The 25,089-nt window shown below is 38.2% G+C and overlaps 1 protein-coding gene across 1 annotated transcript; it reads left to right on the top strand.

Annotated features, from left to right (window-relative positions):
* Positions 1–4,423: 4,423 nt before the first annotated feature.
* Positions 4,424–13,225, top strand: calm3 (calmodulin 3). Its single transcript, XM_022768592.1, has 6 exons — positions 4,424–4,635; positions 9,143–9,173; positions 9,561–9,704; positions 10,363–10,469; positions 11,011–11,146; positions 11,476–13,225. Exons 1-6 carry the CDS (start codon positions 4,633–4,635, stop codon positions 11,502–11,504), a joined length of 450 nt encoding a protein of 149 aa, XP_022624313.1. The 5' UTR covers positions 4,424–4,632; the 3' UTR covers positions 11,505–13,225.
* Positions 13,226–25,089: the final 11,864 nt, after the last annotated feature.

Below are 25,089 nucleotides of genomic sequence, written 5' to 3'. Positions count from 1 at the left end.
TGAACCTTTTCACAACATTCTAATTTTCTGAGATACTGAATTTGGGGTTTTCATTAGTTGTCAGTTATAATCATCAAAATTAAAAGAAATAAACACCAGAAATATATCAGTCTGTGTGTAATGAATGAATATAATATACAAGTTTCACTTTTTGAATGGAATTACTGAAATAAATCAACTTTTTGATGATATTCTAATTTATTGACCAGCACCTGTATTGCTATGTAGCAGGGCAGGATAGTGAGTAGGAAGTGACATCACACACAAGAGGAGGAAGGAGGGATTACAAATTGGAGACACCTGACCTGGGAGAGGGGGGAAGCTCAAACAAAGGAGAACAAAGGAGGCTGAAGCAGAAACAGTGTGAGAAGTGAGATAAGGAAATGAAGGAAAAGAAACCAGTACTGGGATCTAGAACTAAAAACTCTGAGTAAACTGGAGGTGGCAAAAGAAAAAGAAAAGAAAGGATCAAAGGATCGGTTTAAGGAGAAGAGGATTGAGCTCCGGGGAACAGGCGACAGTCTCAGGCCGGTTTGGATCTCAGCGAAACTCCTCTCTCTGTCCAGGTCAAAGGCCGCGTTCCTTCAGATAAGTCCCTTCACCCCTCATTCTCCAGGCTTCTCCAGCTGACTGCCCAACTCACCTGCCCCCTCACATGCCCACAAACACTTACACTCATCCTCAAACCCCCCCCCACTGACTTCCATTGCATTCATTCATTCAATTGCCTTCATTCTTCCATACACCCTCTCACCCCATCCTCATACACCAACACCCCACAGAACTCCTATGAACTGAACTGAACTCTTTCGACCTGAACTGAGCTGAACTGCTCGGTGTTCATTCATAAACCACACACCTGGCCACTCACACTCATTCCCTTGCACACACACCCTCTAGCCTTTGACTATAATTATTATGAGCCTGATTACTGAGTGAATTTAATTTCTGTGAATTAACTATTTAATTTCTGTAAACTGATTTCTGAAAACCGGTAGTGATGATTAACTTAAGATGATGATGATGAATTGTTTTAGTTGCTGACTGATTTCTGAAGACCGGTATTGATGATTAATTTCAAATGATGATGATGATAATCGTTTGTGGTTGCTGACCAATTTAACATAAGAACAATGAGACGCCTTTGGTGATGTTATTTTTTGTAGCACTGAAGTAAGCAAGCAGCTGGGTTTTTGTGCTCTCTCCAATGGAACTTAACTAATTTAAACATTTGATTAGGTTTATATGTGTGTATATATATATATATATATATATGTGTATATACACATATATATATATATACATATACATATATATGTATATGTATATATATATATATATATATTGGTGTTTGGTAGTGTATTTAGGATATCTGCCAGAGAGGGCAGTAGGGGGTCTGAGTGATCACCTTTTCAGACATAGAGTAAGCAGCAGCAGCTTGATTAACCCGTAGGGAGCACCTGGGCAGCCCTTTGTCTGCCCTGGGTGTGATGTGGGAGCAGAAGCACAGAGATGCCATTGGTATGTATGGATCTCATTCATTGTCTTCTAGGAAGATATGAAATTATATGATTGATTTGGTTGAGGATTTAATTCAATTTCATTTAGAATGGGGTGTGTATGATCCTGTATATGATTTAAAATGCTGATACTAATTTCTGTTTATTTCTTTTAAGGTTTTCAACCTAGCTATCTATCCACTATCTACTACCTACTTCTACTATCTAATGATCAACTGATTTGGTTTTGAGAAATGGAAATAAAAAAGGAAAAGTGGAATGAGTTGACTCCTGCGTCCTCCGCCTGGTCGAGTTCAGGCAGTTTTGAATTAAATAACTCGACATTATCCCTGAACATACTCTTACTCATGTCTGACAGAACAATGCACATTATATCACTACCAGCACATCTCTTCATTGGGAAATAGTAGAGTAATGTCTCCATCTACTGGAGTGCTTTGTCACTCACATTCTTCATTTGATGCTTTCTTTATTTCTCACCGTCTGGATCTTTAAACCATGCAAGAATCCATTACTCAGTGCAGATAAAGTCCATACAGCTTTGTTCACCAAACAACAAACAAACGTGACAGCAGCGGAGCAGGGCGTACCGTAGCGGTCGAAAAACTGTGTGCTCCTTCCGTCTAGCAACACCTGACACCTGCCAGAAGAATCCCACCCATATGGAATCCCCATACGGTGAGAAATAAAGAAAGCATCAAATGAAGAAGCGAATCCGGAAGCTGTTTGTTTCAATGGACACAAGTTATAGTCATGCAGTAGCAGCAAACGCGTCGATTCGTTTTAGCCCGTCTATGCAGCCCCTCAGTGGCTTTAAGTTTAGGGTTAGCCGCTACACTAAGTCAAAAACCTCTGTGCTCCTTCCGTCTAGCAACACCTGACACCTGCCAGAAGGTTCCCACTCATATAGAAATTCACACAAAATACAATGAGGACACCTACTGGCCAAATTTGGTATCTACATATATTCGCATAGAAATGGCTCCTACAATAATAATGCCATTATCCTTATTATCATCATTGCCACTACACTAAAATAAAATAAAAAATAGTAGTATATAATTTAAAAGCAGTGGAGTAGTGATTACAGATTATATTCAAAAGCAAGGCAGCAGTACTGGCCCAGAACAGAATCACATGGCACTCCAATAGGACTTTGTTGTGATGAGAAACTTTGAAATTATACAAAAATGTTCATTACTCAGTGCTTTTTATTTGAAAATTGTGTCAAATACAATATGAAGGGGTCCCATAGGTGGGTGTTTTGCATCTGTGCCCAGGGGGCCATTGTATCATAATCCATCCACAGTGAGTGGTCAGCAGTAAATTAGGTTAAATTTTAAATATCCTCTCCACAATTGGAACTCTTTTCATGACTCCTGCCCTAGTCCTCCTTTTGGCCATTCTGCCCATCTCCTACCATTTTTCCATCCAGCCACCAGATGTGTCCAGGCTTTCCCTCCTGTCCCAGTCAACTGACACCCCTCACCTATCTGTTCACCTGTTCACCATTTCACCATTTCCAATCACCAGACCTCCCTCACCATACATACACACCTGCTTCCATTTCCATCATCAGCTCCCTTGCATTTATATCAGTCCCCTTCCTCTGCTTCTTGTTAGTTCATCGGTGTGTGTTCTGGCATGTACTCCTAGCGTCTGCTACCTGTTCAGTGCTTCCTTGTAAACCATCTACCTGTGTCTTGTATTCTCTTGTCTGTTCCTGCCAGTTTGTCTGTCTACTTGTCTGCCTGATTGTCCACCCATTCCACCTGTAAACCTGTTTATCAATTCAATTGTTTAATTAAAGTATCTCCACTGCCTTTGTGTGTCTGTATTTGGGTTGAGAAAAAACCAAACCAAGACAGACAAGAGATGTTTGTAATTATAATTTGTTTCTGATGTTTTGGTTTTTTTTCACAAAAGCTAGATTACTTATGTAAATATATTACAAATTCTTAAAGTTGCATCTTCTGCTTCTCCCTTATTGAAAACTTTTAAATTTGCAAATATTGTTATTTTCATTTCACTTCTCAGTGTGTGTACACTGGAGGTTTCAAATTTTCACATTACACTTGGGTAAATTGCATATTGGACCACCACTTGCTTCAGGACTATTTATGTCAAAGTGCTTGTGCTGCATGTCTTAAACTCAGATTAAAGGTGAGCAAAACCCTCTATTGTTTACTATGCACGTACATCTTCTGCACCTTTGTATCTGATAAAGAGTGGGACAGCCCAGCTAACCAACAAAATTAACAACACAGGTTAATGACAACAGCTGTGCTGTATTGTTGGCTATATCAATATTTAAAATGTGTGATTACAAGTTAGAGATCACTGAAAGTTATCTTAACTTTGCTGTCACACAGCCCCAGTCTGTGTGTTCAGTGCCCTTCTGCTCATTAGTCACCTTCACATGTTTTAATGCAGCTTAACTCACAATATTGGCTCATTTACACATTTTTGTTTTTCTTGTCACACAACTGAACAAGTAGGCTATGATATAGGGATTTATTTGCAGCCCATAAACATTACATGTTAAGCAAAAGTAATTCAGAGGCAAAAATGTATCTTAAATCTTGACTTGAATGTATCTTATTATAATTATAAGCACATATTTTAGACATGGTCTTGACATTGTTAATCTTCCATACAGTGTCCCCTCTCGAGACGGGGTGGTAGGGTTGGTATCTATGCGCGCTTCGTTTATATAGAGCAACAAGAAATGTGGTTTTGCTCTGTGTTAAGTGTCAAATTGACATTCAGCGATAAATTATAAATGTGGATTGCAATAAAAACACTTTCACTATTCAGTATTTCAACATTTTCACGATGCATTGTGTGGGACGGGCCATGATGTACCGGCGGAAGGATACGGTACTCAAACTGAGGCATAGTAGCACGCCGGCTTAGCTGGATTGAGGTTTCCGGGCAACTCTACTGCAACGCAGGGATACAGACTCCACAGATTCTCCTGAAGATATATTTTATTAAATTTCGATATCATTTAAATACTTCATTGGAGTATCAATCTCCTAAATAAGTTAAATACAGAACCATACATTGGGCGTTTTGTCATCTACACGGAGCTAGATAAGTCAACGGGACAATGGTGAGTACAGGCTAACGTTACCGTGAGTAGCACTCCCAGCAAGCGTTAGTTGTGTATGGTTAACGCCGACTGTACTGCTTTGGTCTGGAAGTAGCTAATTGTTGTTGCATTCAGTCGAAAGCATGAACGGAAATCTTCTACTCATCTAATAACCCTATATAAAATTCCATACGAGCTAACCATAGCTTTCTGACGTTTTACAAGCTAGAAAACTGCCGAGGTGCATTTAACTTTACCTGCAATCACTTAACCTAGTTGTCAGTTTACCACAATTATGCTCAGTGGTTTTCTGTTTAACGTCCCAGAGCAGACGATCAAAGAAAACCATTTTCTTCATTAGTATCAGTCAGTTGCGCAGCATGCACGTCATGTTGTGAGAGGAAACATGCGGTCTGTTCCCTGCTCTAATGTAGTATCAGTCATTAAACTCATTTGCTCAAGCGTGTGTAAATACTGTGGTTTTAACCTCAGTGCTTTGATCAAGGTTTGCAGCGTTTTTTTAACGTTAGCTTTGAGTCGAGAGTGGGCGTGGTGGTGGTGAAAGGGGTGCTGTGTAAAAATAGACTGTCCAGTGTTAACGTGATCTTGAAACCCATCTCGTTAATCTTGCAAGACAGATATCAGAACTCTGGCTTGAACTGTCTTGCTAATTACAATTTTGCCATACCACATAACAAGTTGCTGCTGCAACATGGGTAGCACCTCCTGCAGGCACATCAGCAGGGTAATTTGAATGTAGTTTGACATGCGCAACAAGCGAAAAAAGGTTGTAATCGCCACCAATTGCGATTACATAAGAATACAGCTCACAGGTGGTAGAATGCCGCTCGCCTTTAGCAACAATTGTTTGTCATATTGCAAGGAGTTCAGGAGGGCGGTGTTGCATCTTTTCTGGACTGTGTGTTCTCGCAACAGCACCATGACAGCATCTTCTCCGTTACGTATTGCGCCATAGCGTTGAACCGCATTCTGCTCCTGCTGAATGATCCTGTTTTCCACCCCTCCTTCTGCGCCTCCCTTCCCCCCGCATTGAACCAAACCATGCTTGGTGCAGTAGGCTGTAAGGACCCGCAATGCACCCTCCAAAATGGGAACTAACTATATATATAAAAAAAAGCCCTGTTGTGGCATTACAAATGAATCCTCTCTACTGTTCCTTATCCTTTTATTTTTCACTACTGTTATTATCTGTATTGTAAAAGAACAGACACATGGTGTGTGATAGATATTGTCCTTTGCCAAGTAAGGAAACTTGGATCATGCTACAGTAGCCTATCAGTCGCATGCTGCCCAGACAGAATGTGCTTATCTTGACTGTGTGATTGAATAAAGAAAACAACAACCTGCAGCCATTGTAGTTCTCTGTTCTTGACTTGAGAATATGTGATACGATCTCTTATTTACTGATGAGTTGAAAGCTAGCAGTACTGTCTTGCTGAGCACTTTTCACAGCAGCCGTATAAATCCTCTAACATACAACTGTGCTCTGCCCTGATCCAGACACTGCTTGCTTCAGCACCACCAAATTGGCTGGATGAATACTCTGCAGTCTCTCTTGCTCTGTTCTTTTTATCCCCCCACCCCCAAACCAACATGGAGACTCATTGAAATCGACTCGAAGAACACACAGCGTTACCACCACCTCGAGCTACAGAAATGTTATCTTTAATCTCTTTGGTTTTGAAAAAGGCAAAGGATAGTTAGAAACTTGTTTTTCCTTCATATGTGATGCAACATCATGTGGACACAGTGGAGGCAAGAGTTTTTTCTTGTTTGGTGCATTAGCTCTGGAGCTACATGTTTAATTGCCGCTTTTGATTGAACTTGGAAAAAAATAAGCCCTTGGGCATTATGATGATATAACACAATCGGTTTATCTTCATCACTTAGCTAACATCAGTACTGTAATGGTGTAGACTTGCAGGATTTATTGTGTGCAGCATTTAATTTACTGATCATGCCAGTTGTTTCCCAGTCATCTGAGAATCCTATCTTGACAATATGAAGGAATACACACAGACACAAAGCAGTAAACACTGTCAAGCAACAGTTGGCACAGGGGTTAGTCTATGGTAATGAGCCGAGCCTCATGTTTGTTCAGTAAAACAAAAAAGATATAAAGAGGTGGTTAGTTGCAGTGATATTCAGTGTGCTACATTGGCGACCCTGTTCGTGTCTCACTAATTATAGCAGGCGTGTGTATTTCGGGCTGTGGAATATTTATACCCGTCCCTCATCACACTTTCTCAGCCTGAAGTGGGCATGTTGACTGACTTAGACAGGCCTGGTAAGACCTCAAGAGGAGGACAGAGTGACGTCTCAGATGAAGTTGAAAAATGTGTTGGGTTTACGACTGCAACACATTCATTTTTTGTTGCAAATAAAGGTGGTAAATCTAAAAGCAGCAGGTATAGATAGTTGTGTTTTTCTTAAAAAAGAAACTTGCATCTTCTGTGAGGTTTTCTATTTGATGATCTCACTCCAATAATGCAACAAGTCTTACATTTTAGTTTAAATAGAATACAAGAGGCCCTTTCTTGTATTGTTTAAAAGACCAGCGCAGCCAGCAATTTATCCTTTACTAAGCGCCAAACTAACAAAGGACAGCGAGGTTAAACAATAGTTTAATCGTTTTTTTTCTTAATTTCTTTGTATCTCTAAGCACAGTCCTTAGCTAGGTCATAGGCAACAAGTAAGTCCAGCTCTCGGATCATATATCCAGTCTGTTTTGAATTAGTTTGTTTTGGAGTGCATTTGCATTGGCAGATTTGTTTAAGTTGTTTACACAGTGGAGTCTGCTGCAAGTGCTCTTCATTGGCAATTAATTTATATCTATATTTTTAAGTCACATCCACCCAAAATCGTTTTTTATTAGTATTAAGTATTAAACATGAAACACTCAACCTCTGTAAATGTGAAAGTTGGCTGTAAAAAGTGTCTGTAGTTTCCTTTTTCACAACCAACAGCAGCTCTGAATTGTCCTGTTATGTGTTGAGTTGATGCAATAAAGAAAAAAATGTCTGGTTCATACTGCAGTATACTCACAGTCCACATCTTAGCGCAAATGTAACATGCAATTAAAAGTGAATTATGAAGCTTTGGCTATCTGTAAGTTTTTGATAGCAGTCTGGTTATCCCTGCCTGTGCTGCTAGTATCGTGTTATGGTGAATTCAAACGAAACCCCAGATCTTGAGGAGATCGGGAGTTTTATGGTTTTCACAAGATTCAGAGCAAAACTAGACAAGGAGTAGTGAATTGGATGGAAACAGTGTGTGTCAACAGTTTTCTGAGTCAAGTTGGCTAGTGCCATGTGTTTGGAAGTAGCTGGTAGTGAGACTTATGGTTCTCTGCCAAAGTGTTCTAGCTGTAGATGCCATAAGTGAAGGAATCAAAATCGGTTTTTCAGCTTGTGTGTGCAGGTTTTGAACTATTCACAATGGGGTGTTTTATTTTACCCTGAGAACAATGGTCTGTATAGGTTTATGTAGCCAGTGCTCACTAATGAAAAAACGTTTTGATCTTTTTCAGCACTCAGCCAACAAATCTTGTATAGGGTTGTTAAGAGGGTCAGGGCCTAGTCTAAGACGGAGCGCAGGTGGGTCACTCGTCTTAAGCAATTATAGCAGAAACACTATTGCATTTCATTACACTAATATGGTGTAATTTTATTGCTGACAGCATGATATATTATTCAACTCTTGCCTGTATAATGTGACTGTATGTTGCTTACAATGTCATTTTTAGATGTGTATCATTTTAGGTCTGCCCTGTCTTATCATGCTTTCACACATGCACTGCAACCCTGAACCTATCTAGACATTACCTAAAGGAGCTGTATGTGAAGACGCAAATTTCCGAATCAGTTGGACTGGACATTAAATGGACCCTGCCAGTTCCTTCGTACAAAGTCTGTGTAATGGCCAATTGAGCCCATGTGAGAATAGAGCAGGTCATTGTTTGGAGAATTCACAGCAAGCGAATGGGCGTGTCGATACTGGAAGAATACAAACATCCAAGGGTGAGGATGAAGGTCATTTACATGAAGATGAAAATGTCTGGCTGGAGAGATGATGAGATTTGGGCTAGCAGACAAATTCAAGGAATAGTAAGATACTCGGTTGTTTTCTCTAAACAAAACACTGTGACTTACCTAGCTTATTTTTGTGTCATATCCTGCCTCCTGCACGCTCTACCCAGGCGCCACCCCATGCCTAAACCAAACAGAGCACTTCCAGTAGGTGAGAACACATCTGACACGGACAGTCGCTGCTTGTGGGCTGCGTGTGTGAAAGTGCTCTGTTGTCCGAAGTTCATATGAGAAGCTATAGTGTTAAATAAACTCACATTCTACTGCTTTTTTCAAGATTGCATCAGTCTAAAGAACCAAGTCTGTCCTAAATATATCCTGGTGATTAAAAAAGATTAACATTAACAGGGCTTCCAAAAAGATTATTTTCATTATGGACCTGTCAGTGCTTTACCTGTGTCTTATTCTTTTATTAACAGGCTGATCAGCTGACTGAGGAGCAGATTGCTGGTGAGTGCATACCTTAGATGTGTTTGATTTCTTTCCTATAGTTTTAGCAGGTCCTTAACACACCATCAAACCAAAAAATCAAAGGCATCTAAGAGTATGAGGATGTAAGCTGGTGGTTCAGGCCTGGTTCTGTTTATGGTCCTATCCTGCTTACTAGTTAATTACACACACATGAATTCACTAGATGCTAACCAGATCCCAGTGATGTGGTTAAAATAAAAAATTGGCATGATTTTGAGTCCAGAGTCTCAGAATAAAACCTCACATGAAATGCTCCCACTGAAAGATGGATTTCTTGTCAGACTACTTGAAAGATTAACTGCAAAGTGTTTGTCTCAACCTGAATGCTGATGGCATACTAACAGTTTTATTTCTGTGAATGTACAGAATTCAAGGAGGCATTCTCGCTGTTTGACAAGGATGGTGATGGTACAATCACTACCAAAGAGCTTGGGACTGTGATGCGCTCTCTGGGACAGAACCCCACTGAGGCTGAGCTGCAGGACATGATCAATGAGGTGGATGCTGATGGTGAGGACACAAAAAATGATATGTGTTAAAACCTAAAATTACCTACAGTTATCTTCTTCCAGCACACGTAGAATGGAGATATTTTTAGGGTACTTGTGCATTTTCTCTGTTGACTGCTATTGCCCATCATATCAGCCCTCTCTGTTACCCATGCAAAAGGCCAAAATCTAATTAGATACATCTGTGACATTTATTTTATGCCAAATGCACAAAACCAAATTACTTCGATGAATTTCCCAATTAGAAATTTTCCAACCCTGCTGCCCCACAATGGCAGTATCAGAATGGAGGCTGTGGCAGCAAGTAGGCCTGTAGCGTTTATGAATGACCTTTGTTATGTAGCATCTTCTCAATAAATTAAATTTAAAGTGTTTGAAAATGTAATCTTATCTAATTTATGACTTTCCTCACAACTCTCACAGTCCTCTTGTAATTCACTTAAATCACATGATGCCATACGATGGAAGAGCATACCTCATTAAATTTGGATGAAATGTTATACACTGCTGTATGGTGATTGTGCTTAGGACACAATCAAGGCGATAATAAGGACATGATGATAAGTCCAGCCAAATCTGATGTTGATACTTGAGTGTAAAAAAAAAAAGTGATCCCTCACATTTTGTAATGAATACAATAAAAACCTCTTTCTGTGTAGGTAATGGTACAATTGACTTTCCTGAGTTCCTGACCATGATGGCCAGGAAGATGAAAGATACAGACAGTGAGGAGGAGATCAGAGAAGCCTTCAGAGTCTTTGACAAGGTATATTAGGATTGAGCTGACTGAAAATATCAACTGGTACTACTTGACTGAATTAACAGCTGTGTGTTTTGCCACAGAGCCAATTTGTGTATCCATTGTGTGCTTGTGATGGCAAGACAAAACGGGTTCAAAACGTCTCACGTTATGCATTCTTGTATGTTTAGAGAGAGACTGTTCAAAGTTGATTTGTGCATGTTGTTTGGGTGTCACACAAGATTGACGTTTTATTTTTCCTTTGACCGTCACTTTGGTTCATTAAAAGGCTTTTAGTCGGTGTGCAACGATCGTGTTTAGCATGCAAACAACAAATGTTTAACAATCACTTCTAAGTACAGGTAATGCAAAAGAACTGCAGTTCAGCCAAATCATAAATGTTACTTACACCACAGGTGAAGACAAGCGTAAACTCTTGTCTCTGGCACTGAGAAAACCGCAGAGATTATCATAGTATAGACACTGAAACTGACCAGTGGTATTTGAGGTACTTATGTAAAATGGTAAATAAATATAATAACCGATGTTCTTCTGTTGCTGTCTCCAGGATGGTAATGGCTACATCAGTGCAGCAGAGCTACGGCATGTCATGACCAACTTAGGGGAGAAGCTCACTGATGAAGAGGTGGATGAAATGATCCGCGAGGCTGACATTGATGGCGATGGTCAGGTCAACTATGAGGGTGAGATTCTTTTTGTTTGAGTCATACGTCTAATTCGCAGATGTTAAAATTAACAGTGATGCACTAATCTCTACCCTGTAACTACTTGTGTGTTTTTTTGGGGGTTTTTTTTCTCTTTGCTGCTTGACTTGTTTTCACTAAACACCTTTGTGTTTTTGCTTCAACCTTATTAAAACGTATGTATTGTTGTATTAGTAAAACAGAGACCTGGAAAATGGTAACATAACTTTAACAATAGGCATTCACATAATTTTAACAGTGTCTTGTAACAAAAGTGTTAACAGCTTCCAAAATGTCACTATTTGTTTTGTTTCCTGCTCTTTTCACAGAGTTTGTCCAGATGATGACTGCCAAGTGAAGAGAACACTGAAATTTCTCTCAACATTGCTTGTCCTCCTAAGATCACTGTCTTTAAGAACCAAAAAAAGGAACAATTATCAAATGATAAACTAACTTACCCCCCAGAATCACTTATCTGTAGAATTTCGCAATTTGTGCTTCAGTACATCCAACTACTTCTAAGGTATCTGTTTAGCAAACACCAACAGAATAATCCCTAGAGAAGTTAATGGACCAAGCTTTAAGAGGGCCGAAGCCCCCGTACTTCAGACCAAGATTCTGCTGAGTCACCCAGCTCCTGATTAATTTAGAGGAAAGAGCAACACTGAAAAGGCAGAGGGATAGGAACCCATGCCACAGTTCGTAAAGAGAAGTTGGCTATTTAATTCTTTCCAATTAATCTTCAACGGTGAAAATTGACTTTCTTGCACCAGTGGTGATTCTCCAAACACTGAATTGAGTACTCTTCTTGCATGCACCCTTTCTGTGGCTGTCTCTTGTCACAACAAGGAGGCTCTGATCCCACTAGAGGTAGTGGTCAGATTGTGTACACACTGGAGGTATATACATAAATATATAGCTATATATCTGTAAAATTTGTGTCACTATTGATTATTGCAAGAGCAAATAGTTGCAATGTAGGGTGTTCATTGGTGCTCGGTTTCAGATGAGAATTCTTATACCTTGGAGAGTTCGGACAAGAATGAGAGACTGTAAAGTGCTGAAGGTTTTTTCCCCCTTGGGGATGTTATATTGTCTTGTTTTGAGTCGTGGGCTTTTCACTGCCTGCAGCACTGATTGGAGACAGTAGTATGTTGTATTGCTTCAGGACGATTATTGTGAAAACCCACTTGAGGACTGCAGTTAATACATTTGTTCTGCAAACAGATATCCTGATGATACAATATTGATGTAATGCTTTATAAATGTGTTCTCAAATATTAATGTATTGATGACAAACTTTGGTCACAAAATATATCTATATATATTAGTGTATCGTAAAGTTTGCATTGCCTATTGTTGTAGTAAATGACCTGTGACATGTTTTATCTTTGGTTTTGAAATGTGCCATAATACTCTAAAAACGCCTCAACCTTCTTGCAAGACTCGTAGTTCATTAGAATATAATAAATCTACTTAATATAATAACATAAAAATACATGCAGTTGAACATATTTGCACTTTGGTATAAACCATGTGGATATTACAAAGGATTTGTTCTAAAAGAAGAAAAAGAAACCAAATGTCACTGTTGCTGCTGCTATAACAACTCATATGTTTCACTCATTTCTCGTCCTTGTTGGTGTCTGATCTTCAATTTGTAGTCCAGTGATTCAAACTTCAATCTGCTTGCTGTTTTATTGAACAGAATACATATACTGTATATTCACAAATAACTACTTGTAGTGGGGGTGCTGTGTTTCATTTGGGCTATTAGAACGGGGCATTCAGATGGGGATGAAATAGGGGTTGTAGCAAGGAATTCAGCTTGGTTTCAGTGTTAGGTTTTTGAACAGTTGGCTAAATTTGAAAAGAAGGTTAGCTGAGGTATCTTTGATTCCTCAAAGTACTGAACTTAAATACCGCTCTGTTTGAGGCATTTTAATTGGTTACCTTTGATTAAGATGTGTGGAAGAAAATGGTAAATGGACTGTTAACTTTTGAAGGTATCTCAAAAATGTAAAGATGTGATATATTTTCCATAAATCAATAAATTGACTGAGCTTTACTTCACCTACATTTCATTGTCATGTTTCATCTTGCTTGAGTCAGTTTTACACAGGCATACACCCTGTTGGTTTCCAGACAATGACTGAAAAAGAGATTCACTGCCACTGCCACTTTATAATATTGCACTATATCCTTTCTCTGCCCGTGTCCCTGTGCCAGAAAGGCGCACTAATCCCATCCAGACAGCCTCAGATTGGGTCAGGGCAGAGCAGGTCACCCCAGCCTTCACTGGAGAAACTATCCCAGGCACAGGCTATATTTAGCGGCTCATGAGATTGCTACAGGAGTCTGGTAATCCAGGTCAGAAAGGGTTATGACCTCTCACCCAAACATACTAAATGCAAACAAGGCATGCAGGTGTTGTCGCTGACAGGCAAGATCAAGAGCCAATGGGATGAGGTTGTAACTGGAGCAAGCAGCTGTGATTGGATGTGTGTCCATATGTTAATCGTGTGGTTAAGTAGATAAAGTTAAATGACTTAGGAAACAGGAGCACACTCAGCAGGACAATAAGAACGCCAGCATCACAGGCACAGGCAGGTGTGATTATCCCTGTCTGGTTGTGTAACTCTAACAGTGTTGTGCAATAATGGACGTCTCACAGACGGCAGTGAGAAAGATAATGCTTTTTAAGTGATATGCTGGCTTCATCAGCTGTACTTTGAATATAAATCAAATATGTAAGTGTCCAGTGTTAATATTTGGGTCATAAAGTACAGAAAAACACAGATCTAGAGTATTTTCTCCAGTGGTGGAAAACAAAGTCTATTTACTCCATTTAGTCCATTTAGTGTATGTTACAATTTTTTGTGTGTTACTTTATACTTCTATCTAAGTACATGTCAGAGGAAAATGTACTTTTAACTCCACTATATGTATTTGACATCTATGGTTACCTACCTTTCAGATTACAATTGTACAAAATATATCATTGTGCAAAATATATTATCTTTACAAAATACAGTATGATGAAATATAGATTAAACTACAGTATACTGTCTAATGCTGGTAAGTAAAGTTGTCTTCACCTCAACTACTTAATACTGCTTAACTGTTACAGTGGATATAAACACCCCTGTTAAAATGGTCGGTGGTGTAAAAAAAAAAAAGAAGATCAATCTTTTCAGGACTTTTTATGAGTCACTGTCAAGTGTGACTAGTAAACGTGGTAAAATTCAAGTAAAAAACAAACATCACACCATAATAATCTGGTTGCATAATTGTGCAGATCCTTAAAACACAAGTTTAAAGTTTTTATTATCAACACAAGTTGTGTCAGTTCCCAACACAATAATGTATCTATATAAGGAAAACATATTTTGTATTACTTTTAACACAACTACTGTGTAGAGAGTTTGACATTTGCGATGAATTTTCCAACACAGTAATTGTGTTAAATGTGAAACAAGGTGTATGGCCTTATTTAGACACATTATTGTGTTAAAAAATGTGTTAATTTTATTCCTAAGGATTTGATTTTAAATATGTAGACGCCCAACTGAATAAAAAAGGTTAACATTTATTGTACAATTTATTTTACCAATGCAGACATGAACATAAAAGATTTCATCAGCAAAAGTTTAAATGCATATGATCATCAACTTTAAATCATTCTAAAATTCCTCACATGCATCATTACCATGACAAAATACATTTTCCCATTCTATACTAGCATTTCTGAACACATTCATTAGGGGTCATTAGGTTTTTAGTATAAAATAATTCCATATAAAATTGCTTGTTCATAAAGTCTATTAAATTATCAACACATTTTCCCAGTCTAAAATTTCTTCAAATGGGTCATAAGCAAATATTCTGTATGAAATTTGTTCTCATACTGTATGCATATGGTCATTAACATAAGAAGCACATTCTGTAAGCAAAATGTGCACCAGATCCTAAAAGGTGCAGAATGACCCTACACAATTTTTACCTGGGATTTAAGAAAACTGTCTTCCTGGAAAAAATGACAACAGGCTTAATGGTCTGAAATTTACAAGGTCACGCATGCTAACCACTTCAAATACATCTTTTTTGTCCACCACATAATCATAGTAATGATGGTCTAAAACATTCAAATAACAAAATTCTGACAAACATTAACACTTCTTCCTTCTCACATTCTGGAAGAATGTGAACAATTTCACATATCCTAGTTATACACTAGTATAACTATATACACTAGTTAAGTGTTTCCTAGTTGCACTCCTTGTTCTGTATGTCTGACCCAAACACACTTACTGTGCGTGCAACATATAGCGCTTAAAATGCCAAGATTTCCATTCTTTGTATGTTGCTCTTCATGGAGCAGCTCACTAAGTTACTAAAGATCCTACAATGACAGGAAAGGCACAAGGAACTCACATTCTCCGGTTGGATTCTGACATTAATACACATTTTGTTAAACTGTCCAACACATGAAGTGTGTTACGCCTTTTTTGTATTTTTTCACACAAAATGTGTTATATGTATAGCAACACTTTTTTGTGTCATTTTTTTGACATCCTATCTAATGTATATAAGTAAACATAATGTTATTAGTACTGATGCATTCATCTGAACTTTAAGTAGCATTTTACTGTTGTAGTTGGTAATGTAGTACCAATTTTAACCTCACTGTGTAGTTTAACAATATTTTTGTTTATTTGATCATGACGTTGACCAAAAAGTACAATATTTCCCTCTGAAATGTAGTGGAGTAAAAGTAGTGGCATATAATTTTAGCTCTTAAGTTTAAGTACATCAAAACTGTTCAGACTTACAGAGCTTAATTAAATGTAATTAGTTACTTTCCACCACCGTTGGCCACAAAATTCAACAATTCAAAAAATTATTTTTGCCAAGTATCCTATACACACTCTTATCTCTAACCAAATACCTTTGACTTATTATGAGAATATAAATCAACTTATTCAAGTTCTAGACACCATACAGACTGTGGCCCATAAAGATTGCCACCACAAACATGATCCTAGTTGGAAAGGATTTTACCACAACTTCAACACTAGATGGTGTTGTTTCATCAAACTCAATTTGCAACATCGGATTTGCTTCAAGAGCAACACATAAACTCCAGTGTGACTAACACAGGAAGGAGATAAGACACTGTAAAACTTGAATGAGCAAGTGTTTCAGTGAAGTCTTCAGTTAAATGTGATTAAACACAGCCTGCTTTGAGACAGCATGTGTCGATCAAAATACAGAAATGTGTGTGTGTGTGTGTGTGTGTGTGTGTGTGTGTGTGCGCGCGCATGCATGCAGGAATTGTATGGTAACTCGTTCATGTGTTTGCCTACCACACCCACTACCCATAATTGTGTACTTTGCAGTTGTCGTTATGCTTAGGGGAGAGAGGGTTGTGGAGCATTATGTAAACTTTACTGTGCAATGCAGCCTCCTGACTAATGTAACAATTTTAGAAAGAACATGTTTGTATAGCTCATTTAATGCATAGACAAAATCCCTCCCCTTTCAAAAATATACCCACTGTAGACCAAATCTCCCTTTCTGTCATCGTCTTACGTCTCCTTCCCCTGAAACCATACACTACCACATGTTTGATGCCACCCTTACTCACTTTGCATGTGACCAAACAAACACTGTCAACCCTCTTTGTTCTTCTCTTCAAAGTGACACGACATCCTACAGCTACCATTACTATGCTTTCTGGCTGTGAATATTTGGGCGTTTGAAAATAGGCTTTTCTGAGTTGCACCTGTTTGGCATGACAAATAGAGGTAAAGTGAAACAAAACAATGCACAGCACTGTCTCTGCTCAACTAGCCGCAGGCTGATTAATCACCACGTTCATGTTAAAAACAAACATACACACATAGTAGTGTTTAAGGTGTGGGTATGCCTTGTTTCACCTGTTTAGTGCTAGCTCTCCTCACATTTGCAGCCATTCTTGAATCGCCCCTGGTGAGATATCTTCCCAACATGTCCCATACATAACTGAACTATTTAAACAATGTCTTCTACAACTGTGATTCCCACCCTTTTCGGCTTCTGATCCTGATCTTTTTTTTTCTTTTAAGATTTTGGCATTTCCATCTTTTTTGGACAGTTGATGGTACGACACAGATGGGGAGATTTGCAAGATATAGTAAGTTCCTGCATGGCTGGGATCAAACCATGGAAGCTGTGGTTATACAGTATCCGTCTTAGCCCCTTGAGCACCAGGACACACCCTCTTTTAGTGGGAATTTTCTCAAGAAGCACATAAAAAAAAACGCATTTATGTATCACATTTTCCATTACTGTAAAAACAGATGTTCAAGTAATAAATTTGCCAGTCAAATTTTCAACTAAATGCAACTATCTGATAACTACAATGTGTTCATGTGATATTTACTCATCTTATAAGTTGGTGAAGAATACCATTAACACACAAAGTAACAAATTGTGGAATAATCCTCCAGATTTTGAGGTAACTTTTCTAATTTTACACATTTATATGCTAAATTGTAATGACTTAGCTGATTATCTTATTTGTAAATACATGACTAGTACAGAATACTGTTACATACTGTGAACTTTATGAACCCCTTCTCTTGGTTTTTATGCTATGTTATATTGTATGTGTTCATGAAATTGTGAAATATTACACTGGGCTAAAAAAAAAAAAGCTTGTCATTCAAAATTGAACTTCTCAACAACAAGCTTTTACTGTTACTTCAAAAAATGTGTCACTTTAAACAGACAGGTAATCAGGCAGGGAAAAAGGCTGAAAAGCTACGACAGATAAGACACAGCAGACAAACCGGGCAATTATAACCAGTGTGAGGCTAATGAGGGAATGGAGAACAGGTGAGTAGGTGGGTGTGATAATCAGGTGGCAGGGCCTGGAGTTACAGTAGAGTAAATGAAAGGGACAGGATCTGGAAAGACAGAAGAGTTAGTAAATGGGCAAAAATATGCAGAGGTGGATGACATAACTAGATAAATGAACAGGATCTGTGACATCTAAGACATGCTCTTGGGAAGAATCAGTAGTGTATTCCAGTCACAACTTGACTGAGAAGATGACTAAATAGATAGATATCAAAATAAACCGTAACATGTATTGATATCATGGTACATGCTTAAATATGCTTGTATAATGATGCCTCTTTGCCAACATTTCAATCAACGTTATGTGTCATCATCAACATCGTCTGATGTTATGACTGAAGCTCACTATTGTACAAACAATAAATAAACAATAATCTGAGAAACATGTTTTCCTATCAGTTTTCAAAATTAAAATCACTTATTTAAATGTAATGTTAATAAAAGATAATGTGATGATAGTCACTGTTTAGAGAATGATGATGGTATCTAATGACATTATGGATGAGTCACCCTTGGAAAACTATGCGTTTGACTCAATAAAAGAAATTAATATTGGATGCTCAAAGAAACCATTATGCATGAGAAAATTCTCTCTTGGCCTGATATGGTTGGTTCTCAGAACTTTTAATCTATCAATACAACAATGAAGTGGTTTTAGATGGGAAATTCCAACCAGGACCCTTTTTGTAGTTACAGACCGCACTGGCGCTCTGTGTGGTGTGTGTCCAGTAAAAAAACCACACAGGTATATTTTAACAGAGGAAACTTACTGGATGCTGAAAAATGCTTAACTGTAGTGATTGTTTGGTGTTTGATCCGAATTCACTTGTGTGCTCAGCACAAACACGAAAACACATTATAGACTCACGTAGTTCACTGACAATATCATTAACCTGTTAACTTTAAAGACAAGATCTGTGACCTTTGGTACAGAATACATGCAAATACAAATATAAATACCTACTCTCTGCAAGATGTTGGTGTTAGAAACAATATCTGACACAAAGAAAATGTGGAAATGCGTTTTTATGGTGGTGTGTCCACCATCACAAGAGAATGGCACAAAAATCTATCGTGTTTTCATCCACAAATCAGAGCCTGTTTCTGTATTCTGCTGAAATGGACACTGGGCAGTGAGACTTCAATTACTGTCTGTTACTGGTGAGATTAAGCAAAAGAGAAACGAAAATGTCTTACTTTCAACACTACTAGAAAGGGGAACTCCAGTGTCGTGCACATAGCCGTTCCTTTTTCTGTCTTGAAGAGCAAGGAGGGATTAAGTGATATTTCACTTTAGGCTGACTGCTGTCACTTTCACTTGGTGGTACGTAATGTAATCCTTGTTTTACTTGTGCGTGCAGGGGTAGATTTTCCTGGGTATTATCTGTTGTATGTCATTTTTCATTCTTTGGAGCTCACAATACATAGATTTGCATATGTGTAATGGTCACAATATGCTTCAAACAAACTAGATCCTGTACCACGTGTGGTCTGACTACATCAAATGGGCACGCTCAATCATCATACATTTTCTCTTCCCAAAGAATTAAGTGCCTTTTGTGTGTCTTTGTGGTTTTGATGCAATGAATTTTTCAAATGTGGATGCTGGGAAACAGAGGTCACTTTCGACAGTCTTTCCTCCATAGCTTTCAAGGAGCAGCATTTGTGTCTGCACGTGAAAAGTAGCTGTATGAGGACTGAAACAGCGAAAAGTTCAAACCCTGTTTACTGTCACATCTCTACACACCTAGCCCAGTCAGTGCATGAGGACGCTGTGTTTGTTGGATTTTTTTGCTTTAGAGTGTTACAAAAACTGTCGCAGCCCCTCCGTTTCCAACAATGTGAAGCGGATTATAGACACTGTTAGCTGATTTGACAAGACGATGTCCATGCCAGCTGAGGCCTGTTTAGACAGAGACTACAGCAAGGGAAGTCTCTGTTAGCAGAGAAAACATCTTCAAATTCCATTATGGTTTGAATTACATCAAACAAGGTAAGCCAACACAGGCCTGGCTCATTATTTCTGCATTATAGGTGTCTGTGTATTGTCTACAGGATTGGGAAAGCCCATTCTGTTTTTGAATTTCCACTGTACCATAACTGTATCTGTGGCTGTGTTACTAAATGACTCAAGACTAAATCAAGAGTTTGTAAACACTCTGTATTCTACCATTTTTGGGGTAAATAGTTCAATCTTCAAAACTCTATAGATAATATAAAATATAATATTGTATATCTAATATAATGTACAACACAAGAAAATGTATATACAGTTTGGTATTCTTTATTTTAAGATATTGACTAAGCTAAGCATTTCATTGTACTCTTGTTCTGTTGTGTAAGAGTAACCCTTGAGTCTTCAGTATATAAGATCTCTGATGGAACTCTTAATTAGCACTTTATTAAACGCAGGTGTGTTTGAGAGGTCACCCAGCTGCTGCCTCTTCAAGTGATTAATCTGTTGGGACGTTACAAATAAATTCTGCATATGTAAAGATAAAGTGAACATGAACAATACAAACATATATTTTGATACTTTAAATATTGTTAAGTAAAAATATGAAGTCACAACTATAAATGGACTTAAGCAGAACTGGTGTATATTAGAAGCTCTAATACAGCCAAAGTATTTTTTCCCTGTGTGTGTGTGTGTGTGTGTGTGTGTGTGTGTGTGTGTGTGTGTGTGTGTGTGTGTGTGTGTGTGTGTGTGTGTGTGTGTGTGCATTTGTATGTGTGGTCTCCTGTCATCAGCAGCATCTCCATCACCATCTTTCACTTAAGTCTTTAGAGTCGACATCAGCTCCGACTCACTGAACAATGTTTACCGTTAATGGATCTTAAAACCAGTTTTGCATTGCTGATCTTCTGAGTGCAAAAACAAACACAGAGGAGGAACTGAGGCCCTGGAAGGCATAATCTCATGCCTTCCACGACTTCATGATATGCACAGCTGAAAACATGTGCTAGCTAATTGAATAATTTGGTTATTAACATTTCCATGACTTAGACATTTGATACTTATCAATCAATGAAAACACATGGTAGTGATGACAGCGGACATGCCAGGCTAATATGGCAATCACCATCATGAATAAAAATAGAAAAAGAATATGCAAAGACATGGAAACTTCTTTTGTTCTCTTACGCTCTTTCTCTCACACACATGCTGCTATCTTTCTCCTTAGGGTGAGGTTCTTTGTGGGGTTGGACCTATTTTGAAATATGATAAATAGCCCATACACAATATACATACATCAAATGTAATCCTTTTCTTAATCAAATCAGAACATTGTGGGAGCTTTTTCAAATCTCTATAGATTTGAGTTAAACCTCTACTTTATATTTAGCTGTCATCGGAAACATTCAATTAGGAATGAGAAGGTCACACAAAAATATCCAAGACCAAAATTCCCTGAGCGCTATATTTTTGTAATTCTGGTCATGGCAGTCTAAAGTTACAATTCCATTATCCTCCAGTGAGTTATGAATTATGGTAAATGTTTAGGTTATTAGAGATTGTGTATGAGACATTTATGTCAGTAACTTTGTTCCATGCTGCAACTCTCAAATGACTTTCCTCTGTGATTCAACTGAAGGAGGAAATGATGCTTGCTAAATCAGGCATATCCATATGTTGAAACAGCTTCTATTCCTGTTTAGTCAGTTCTTGAATGTAATTGAAAGTAGCTGTATCGTGGGTAGTTACTGCAATCAGTTCAGTAAAACAACAGTCATCGGGACTGTCGATCTCCAAATCTGCCTTCCAGGAACATGTGCAGACAGACCTAAGACACATAAAAGTGCTTTCAATATTATGTAACATGTTTTCGTGTTTCACTCCAATAAAGACATACCATGACGGAGCATGTGAGTAGTTAATGTATTTTATGACCTCCTGGTTGTTAAGCCGCCAATGTTTTTGGTAGAGCATCTTATCTTTCCTTCTGTGTGTCTGTCCATCCATCCATCCATTCATCCATCGATCCATCCATCCATCCATTCATCCATCCATCTATCAAGCTCTCTACCATTTTTAATTAATCAATCCATCCATATACTTATGAATGATCCATCCATCCCATTACTATTAGCCATTAATTGATCCATCCATCCATCCATCCATCCATCCATCCATCCATCCATCCATTCATCCATCCATCCAGTCATTACTCTAATGTGTCTTTCTGTTCATCCCTCCATCAATTTATTAATCCATCTACCCAACCATCCATTAGTCATACATTGATCATTGACTATTAATCTGCCCATCATCCATCTCCTTCCATCTATACATCTTAATTCTTCTGAGTATCCATTTCACTGGAACTGTGTGTTTGGCCTGTATGAAACCTGAGTCCCCACACCTATCCACTCATGAATTAACAATATGCACATACAACCAAACAACAGCAGCTTCTATTGTAAATCAGTGCTTCACTGCACTTGTTGTCATAACAAAAACTTGTGTAAATTTACCAAGTGTTATGATCTCTGTGTCTCAGTTGGTATGTTCACAAACTAGACTCCTGCTTTGGGGAAAGTGTGCAAGTATGTCTGCATTTGTATTGAGTGTCTATGTCTGCTGTATATTTAAATGTGCCAGGCTCGTTTGTTTTATGACCAGTGCAACTGTAAACACCCTGCATGCCATCCATGTCTCAAGCTACCCCGTGGTAGTTAAAAGTAAATGAAGAGTTTTGTTTGTCAGTGAAGAAGTGAGGGCTGGAGAGGTGGAGTGAGAGTGAGAAAAAGATTAAAAGACAACAACCTGCGTGTTTTTGTTTAACAATATCACAGTAGCCCATTCCAGCAATCTACTACCCACTAGCAGCTGTGCAACTGTGCATCAACACTTTCATTTACAGAGTGTAAAACAAGGAGGGACTTGATCTCCATTACTCCATCCAGAAATGAAGATTGGCACTTCACTGTTATCAGTATACTCATTTACAGAAACAGGAACCAGTATTGAGAGAGGAAACTGAGCCACAAAATTTAATTACTCTGCAGCAGTTTGTACATGTCTATTTTCCTGGTTGTGATGGTGTCATTAGTGCTACATCTTATTTAAGGTGTCATGAAAAGAAACCATTAGCAAGCATGGAAATGGTTCCACATGATTTCATCCTGCGTCTGGGGAAATGGTGACGTCTTTGTGTCATTTTATGTTCAACCAACATATCATCACAGCAATTTTATTTGGTTTTGTGTTGTTCTGTAATTTAACCGATTGTTGTATGATCATACTTGAGCTTGTTTTCTTACAAGGGTGTAGTTTGCGGGACACAATTAAGAAAATTCTTACTATTTATTTCCTGCATTATATATATCAAATTAATCTAGCAAATAAACAGCCCAAACAGCATTCACCAATAAAGTGGGACAAGCCTTTATGGTGCCTGAGAGGCAAAAACTCAGGGCTAAAAAAAAAAAAAAACCCAAAGAACTCACTACTGCTTGTTAAACACATTGCTTTGAGCAACTGAAGTCAGCTTAAATTAGTGAATCAACAATTTTACATCAGACTGCAAGTGGCTGGACTGTCAGAGGACAATTGGTCCATGTTTACAGAGACTTCGGTAAGAAAATCAACAGTGAGTGGGGACAAAATTAGGATTTTGAACAGTGAGGGATAAATGTCCCCCAGTGCACATGCTCAGGTGTTTTTACTTATCGTACCTGATTTGACCAGCTTGTTTTGAAGTTGTGTGGCGATGCGTGCTGCGAGTCATGTGTGTTACATTTACATTAAACAAGATTTACTGTACTAATAGGAATATCAAAGGTGTGAAAAAATGAGACGAACAATAACTATAAAGGTGTATGTTGTAACTGGTGAAACAATGCTAACAGATGGGTGGGTTGGGGGATCAGACACAATCTGCGTGCACAGTCCAAGTGATGAGGTCTAATCAGAAATATTACACCCCTACACCCCTGTGTAGGTGTACCATGGCACGGTCTTTAAAACATCCACATCGCGGCCTCCAGGAATTAAGGGTTTATCACAAAGAGCAAAATGTGAATCAAATATGATTAAAATCAACACAAACCAACAAAGCAGCTGCAGGCTGTAACTACAGCATCTTCTCTGGGTTAAAATAAGCATGAACATCTATCAATGGTTTTTTAGACATCACACATGGGTGAACATGATGTCATACCTCCTTGGGGCCAGACTAATTAATTTAGAAAGTGACACAGCAAAGCACCAAGTCATCCTACCCTTGCAGTAATGGAAAGCACATTTTGTCAGGCACTGTGCTTAAGTAGTTTTTTTTACTTTACTCCAACACATTTTGGTGGAAAACTTTAGACTATCTGACTAAACTTTATCTGTTACTTTGTAGATTTTCCTCCAAAACATATGGTGATCTTAAAAATGATTCATTACTGTTTATAAAATGACAAAACAAAATAAACTCCACCACCAACACAACATTAAACTACATTAAAAGATTAAAATGCAACTTAAAGGTTAATGTTTAACAATAAAAAATACAAATTAAATGATAATACTACTCTCTGAAAAGATAACTTTTAATTAAGTCAACTTTTGAATGCAGGACTTCTATTTGGAGTTCGAGTGTTTTTTGAACTGCTTCTCTCTTTTCCACTTTTGTCAGGCACTCAACTTGTTCAAATATTTGATAGCATATTCAGTATTCTTAACCCTGGAGGCTAAATCAAAGCCATGCAATGCACACACACTCTCACACACACACACACACACACACACACACACACATACACACTGTTGGAGAATTCACCTTTCTCTCTGCCTCAGGTATTTTTTTTATATTTTTAGGGCAAGAGAAGCAAAAACAAGTAAGGAAAACATGCTTTCATGACATTAATGTTTAGCCAAAGCGCACTGGTTCTCCCTTTCTCGGTTGAGCTGTACCAAAGGCTGCATGAAATGTAAACTAGCCGAGATTAAGGCTATTCAAAACACCTTTATAAAAAACCAAGAAGCGACACTGCCAAACAAAACACTTACACAAAAGACAAATTACATTTTTTTCCTGAGCTCAGAGAAC

The sequence above is a fragment of the Seriola dumerili genome, unplaced genomic scaffold, assembly GCF_002260705.1.
Source record: "Seriola dumerili isolate Sdu_G_001 unplaced genomic scaffold, Sdu_1.0 BDQW01001731.1, whole genome shotgun sequence".
Taxonomy (NCBI): Eukaryota; Metazoa; Chordata; class Actinopteri; order Carangiformes; family Carangidae; genus Seriola; species Seriola dumerili.
Note: the sequence above shows the minus strand (reverse complement) of the source record. Positions and strands in the feature narration are given on the sequence as shown.

What these genes read in the sequence shown, in the direction of transcription:
- calm3 (XM_022768592.1), top strand. An exon ending in CAATGAGGTGGATGCTGATG is followed by an intron (nt 9,705 to 10,362) that starts GTGAGGACACAA and finishes CTTTCTGTGTAG; the next exon opens with GTAATGGTACAATTGACTTT. An exon ending in TGGTCAGGTCAACTATGAGG is followed by an intron (nt 11,147 to 11,475) that starts GTGAGATTCTTT and finishes CTCTTTTCACAG; the next exon opens with AGTTTGTCCAGATGATGACT.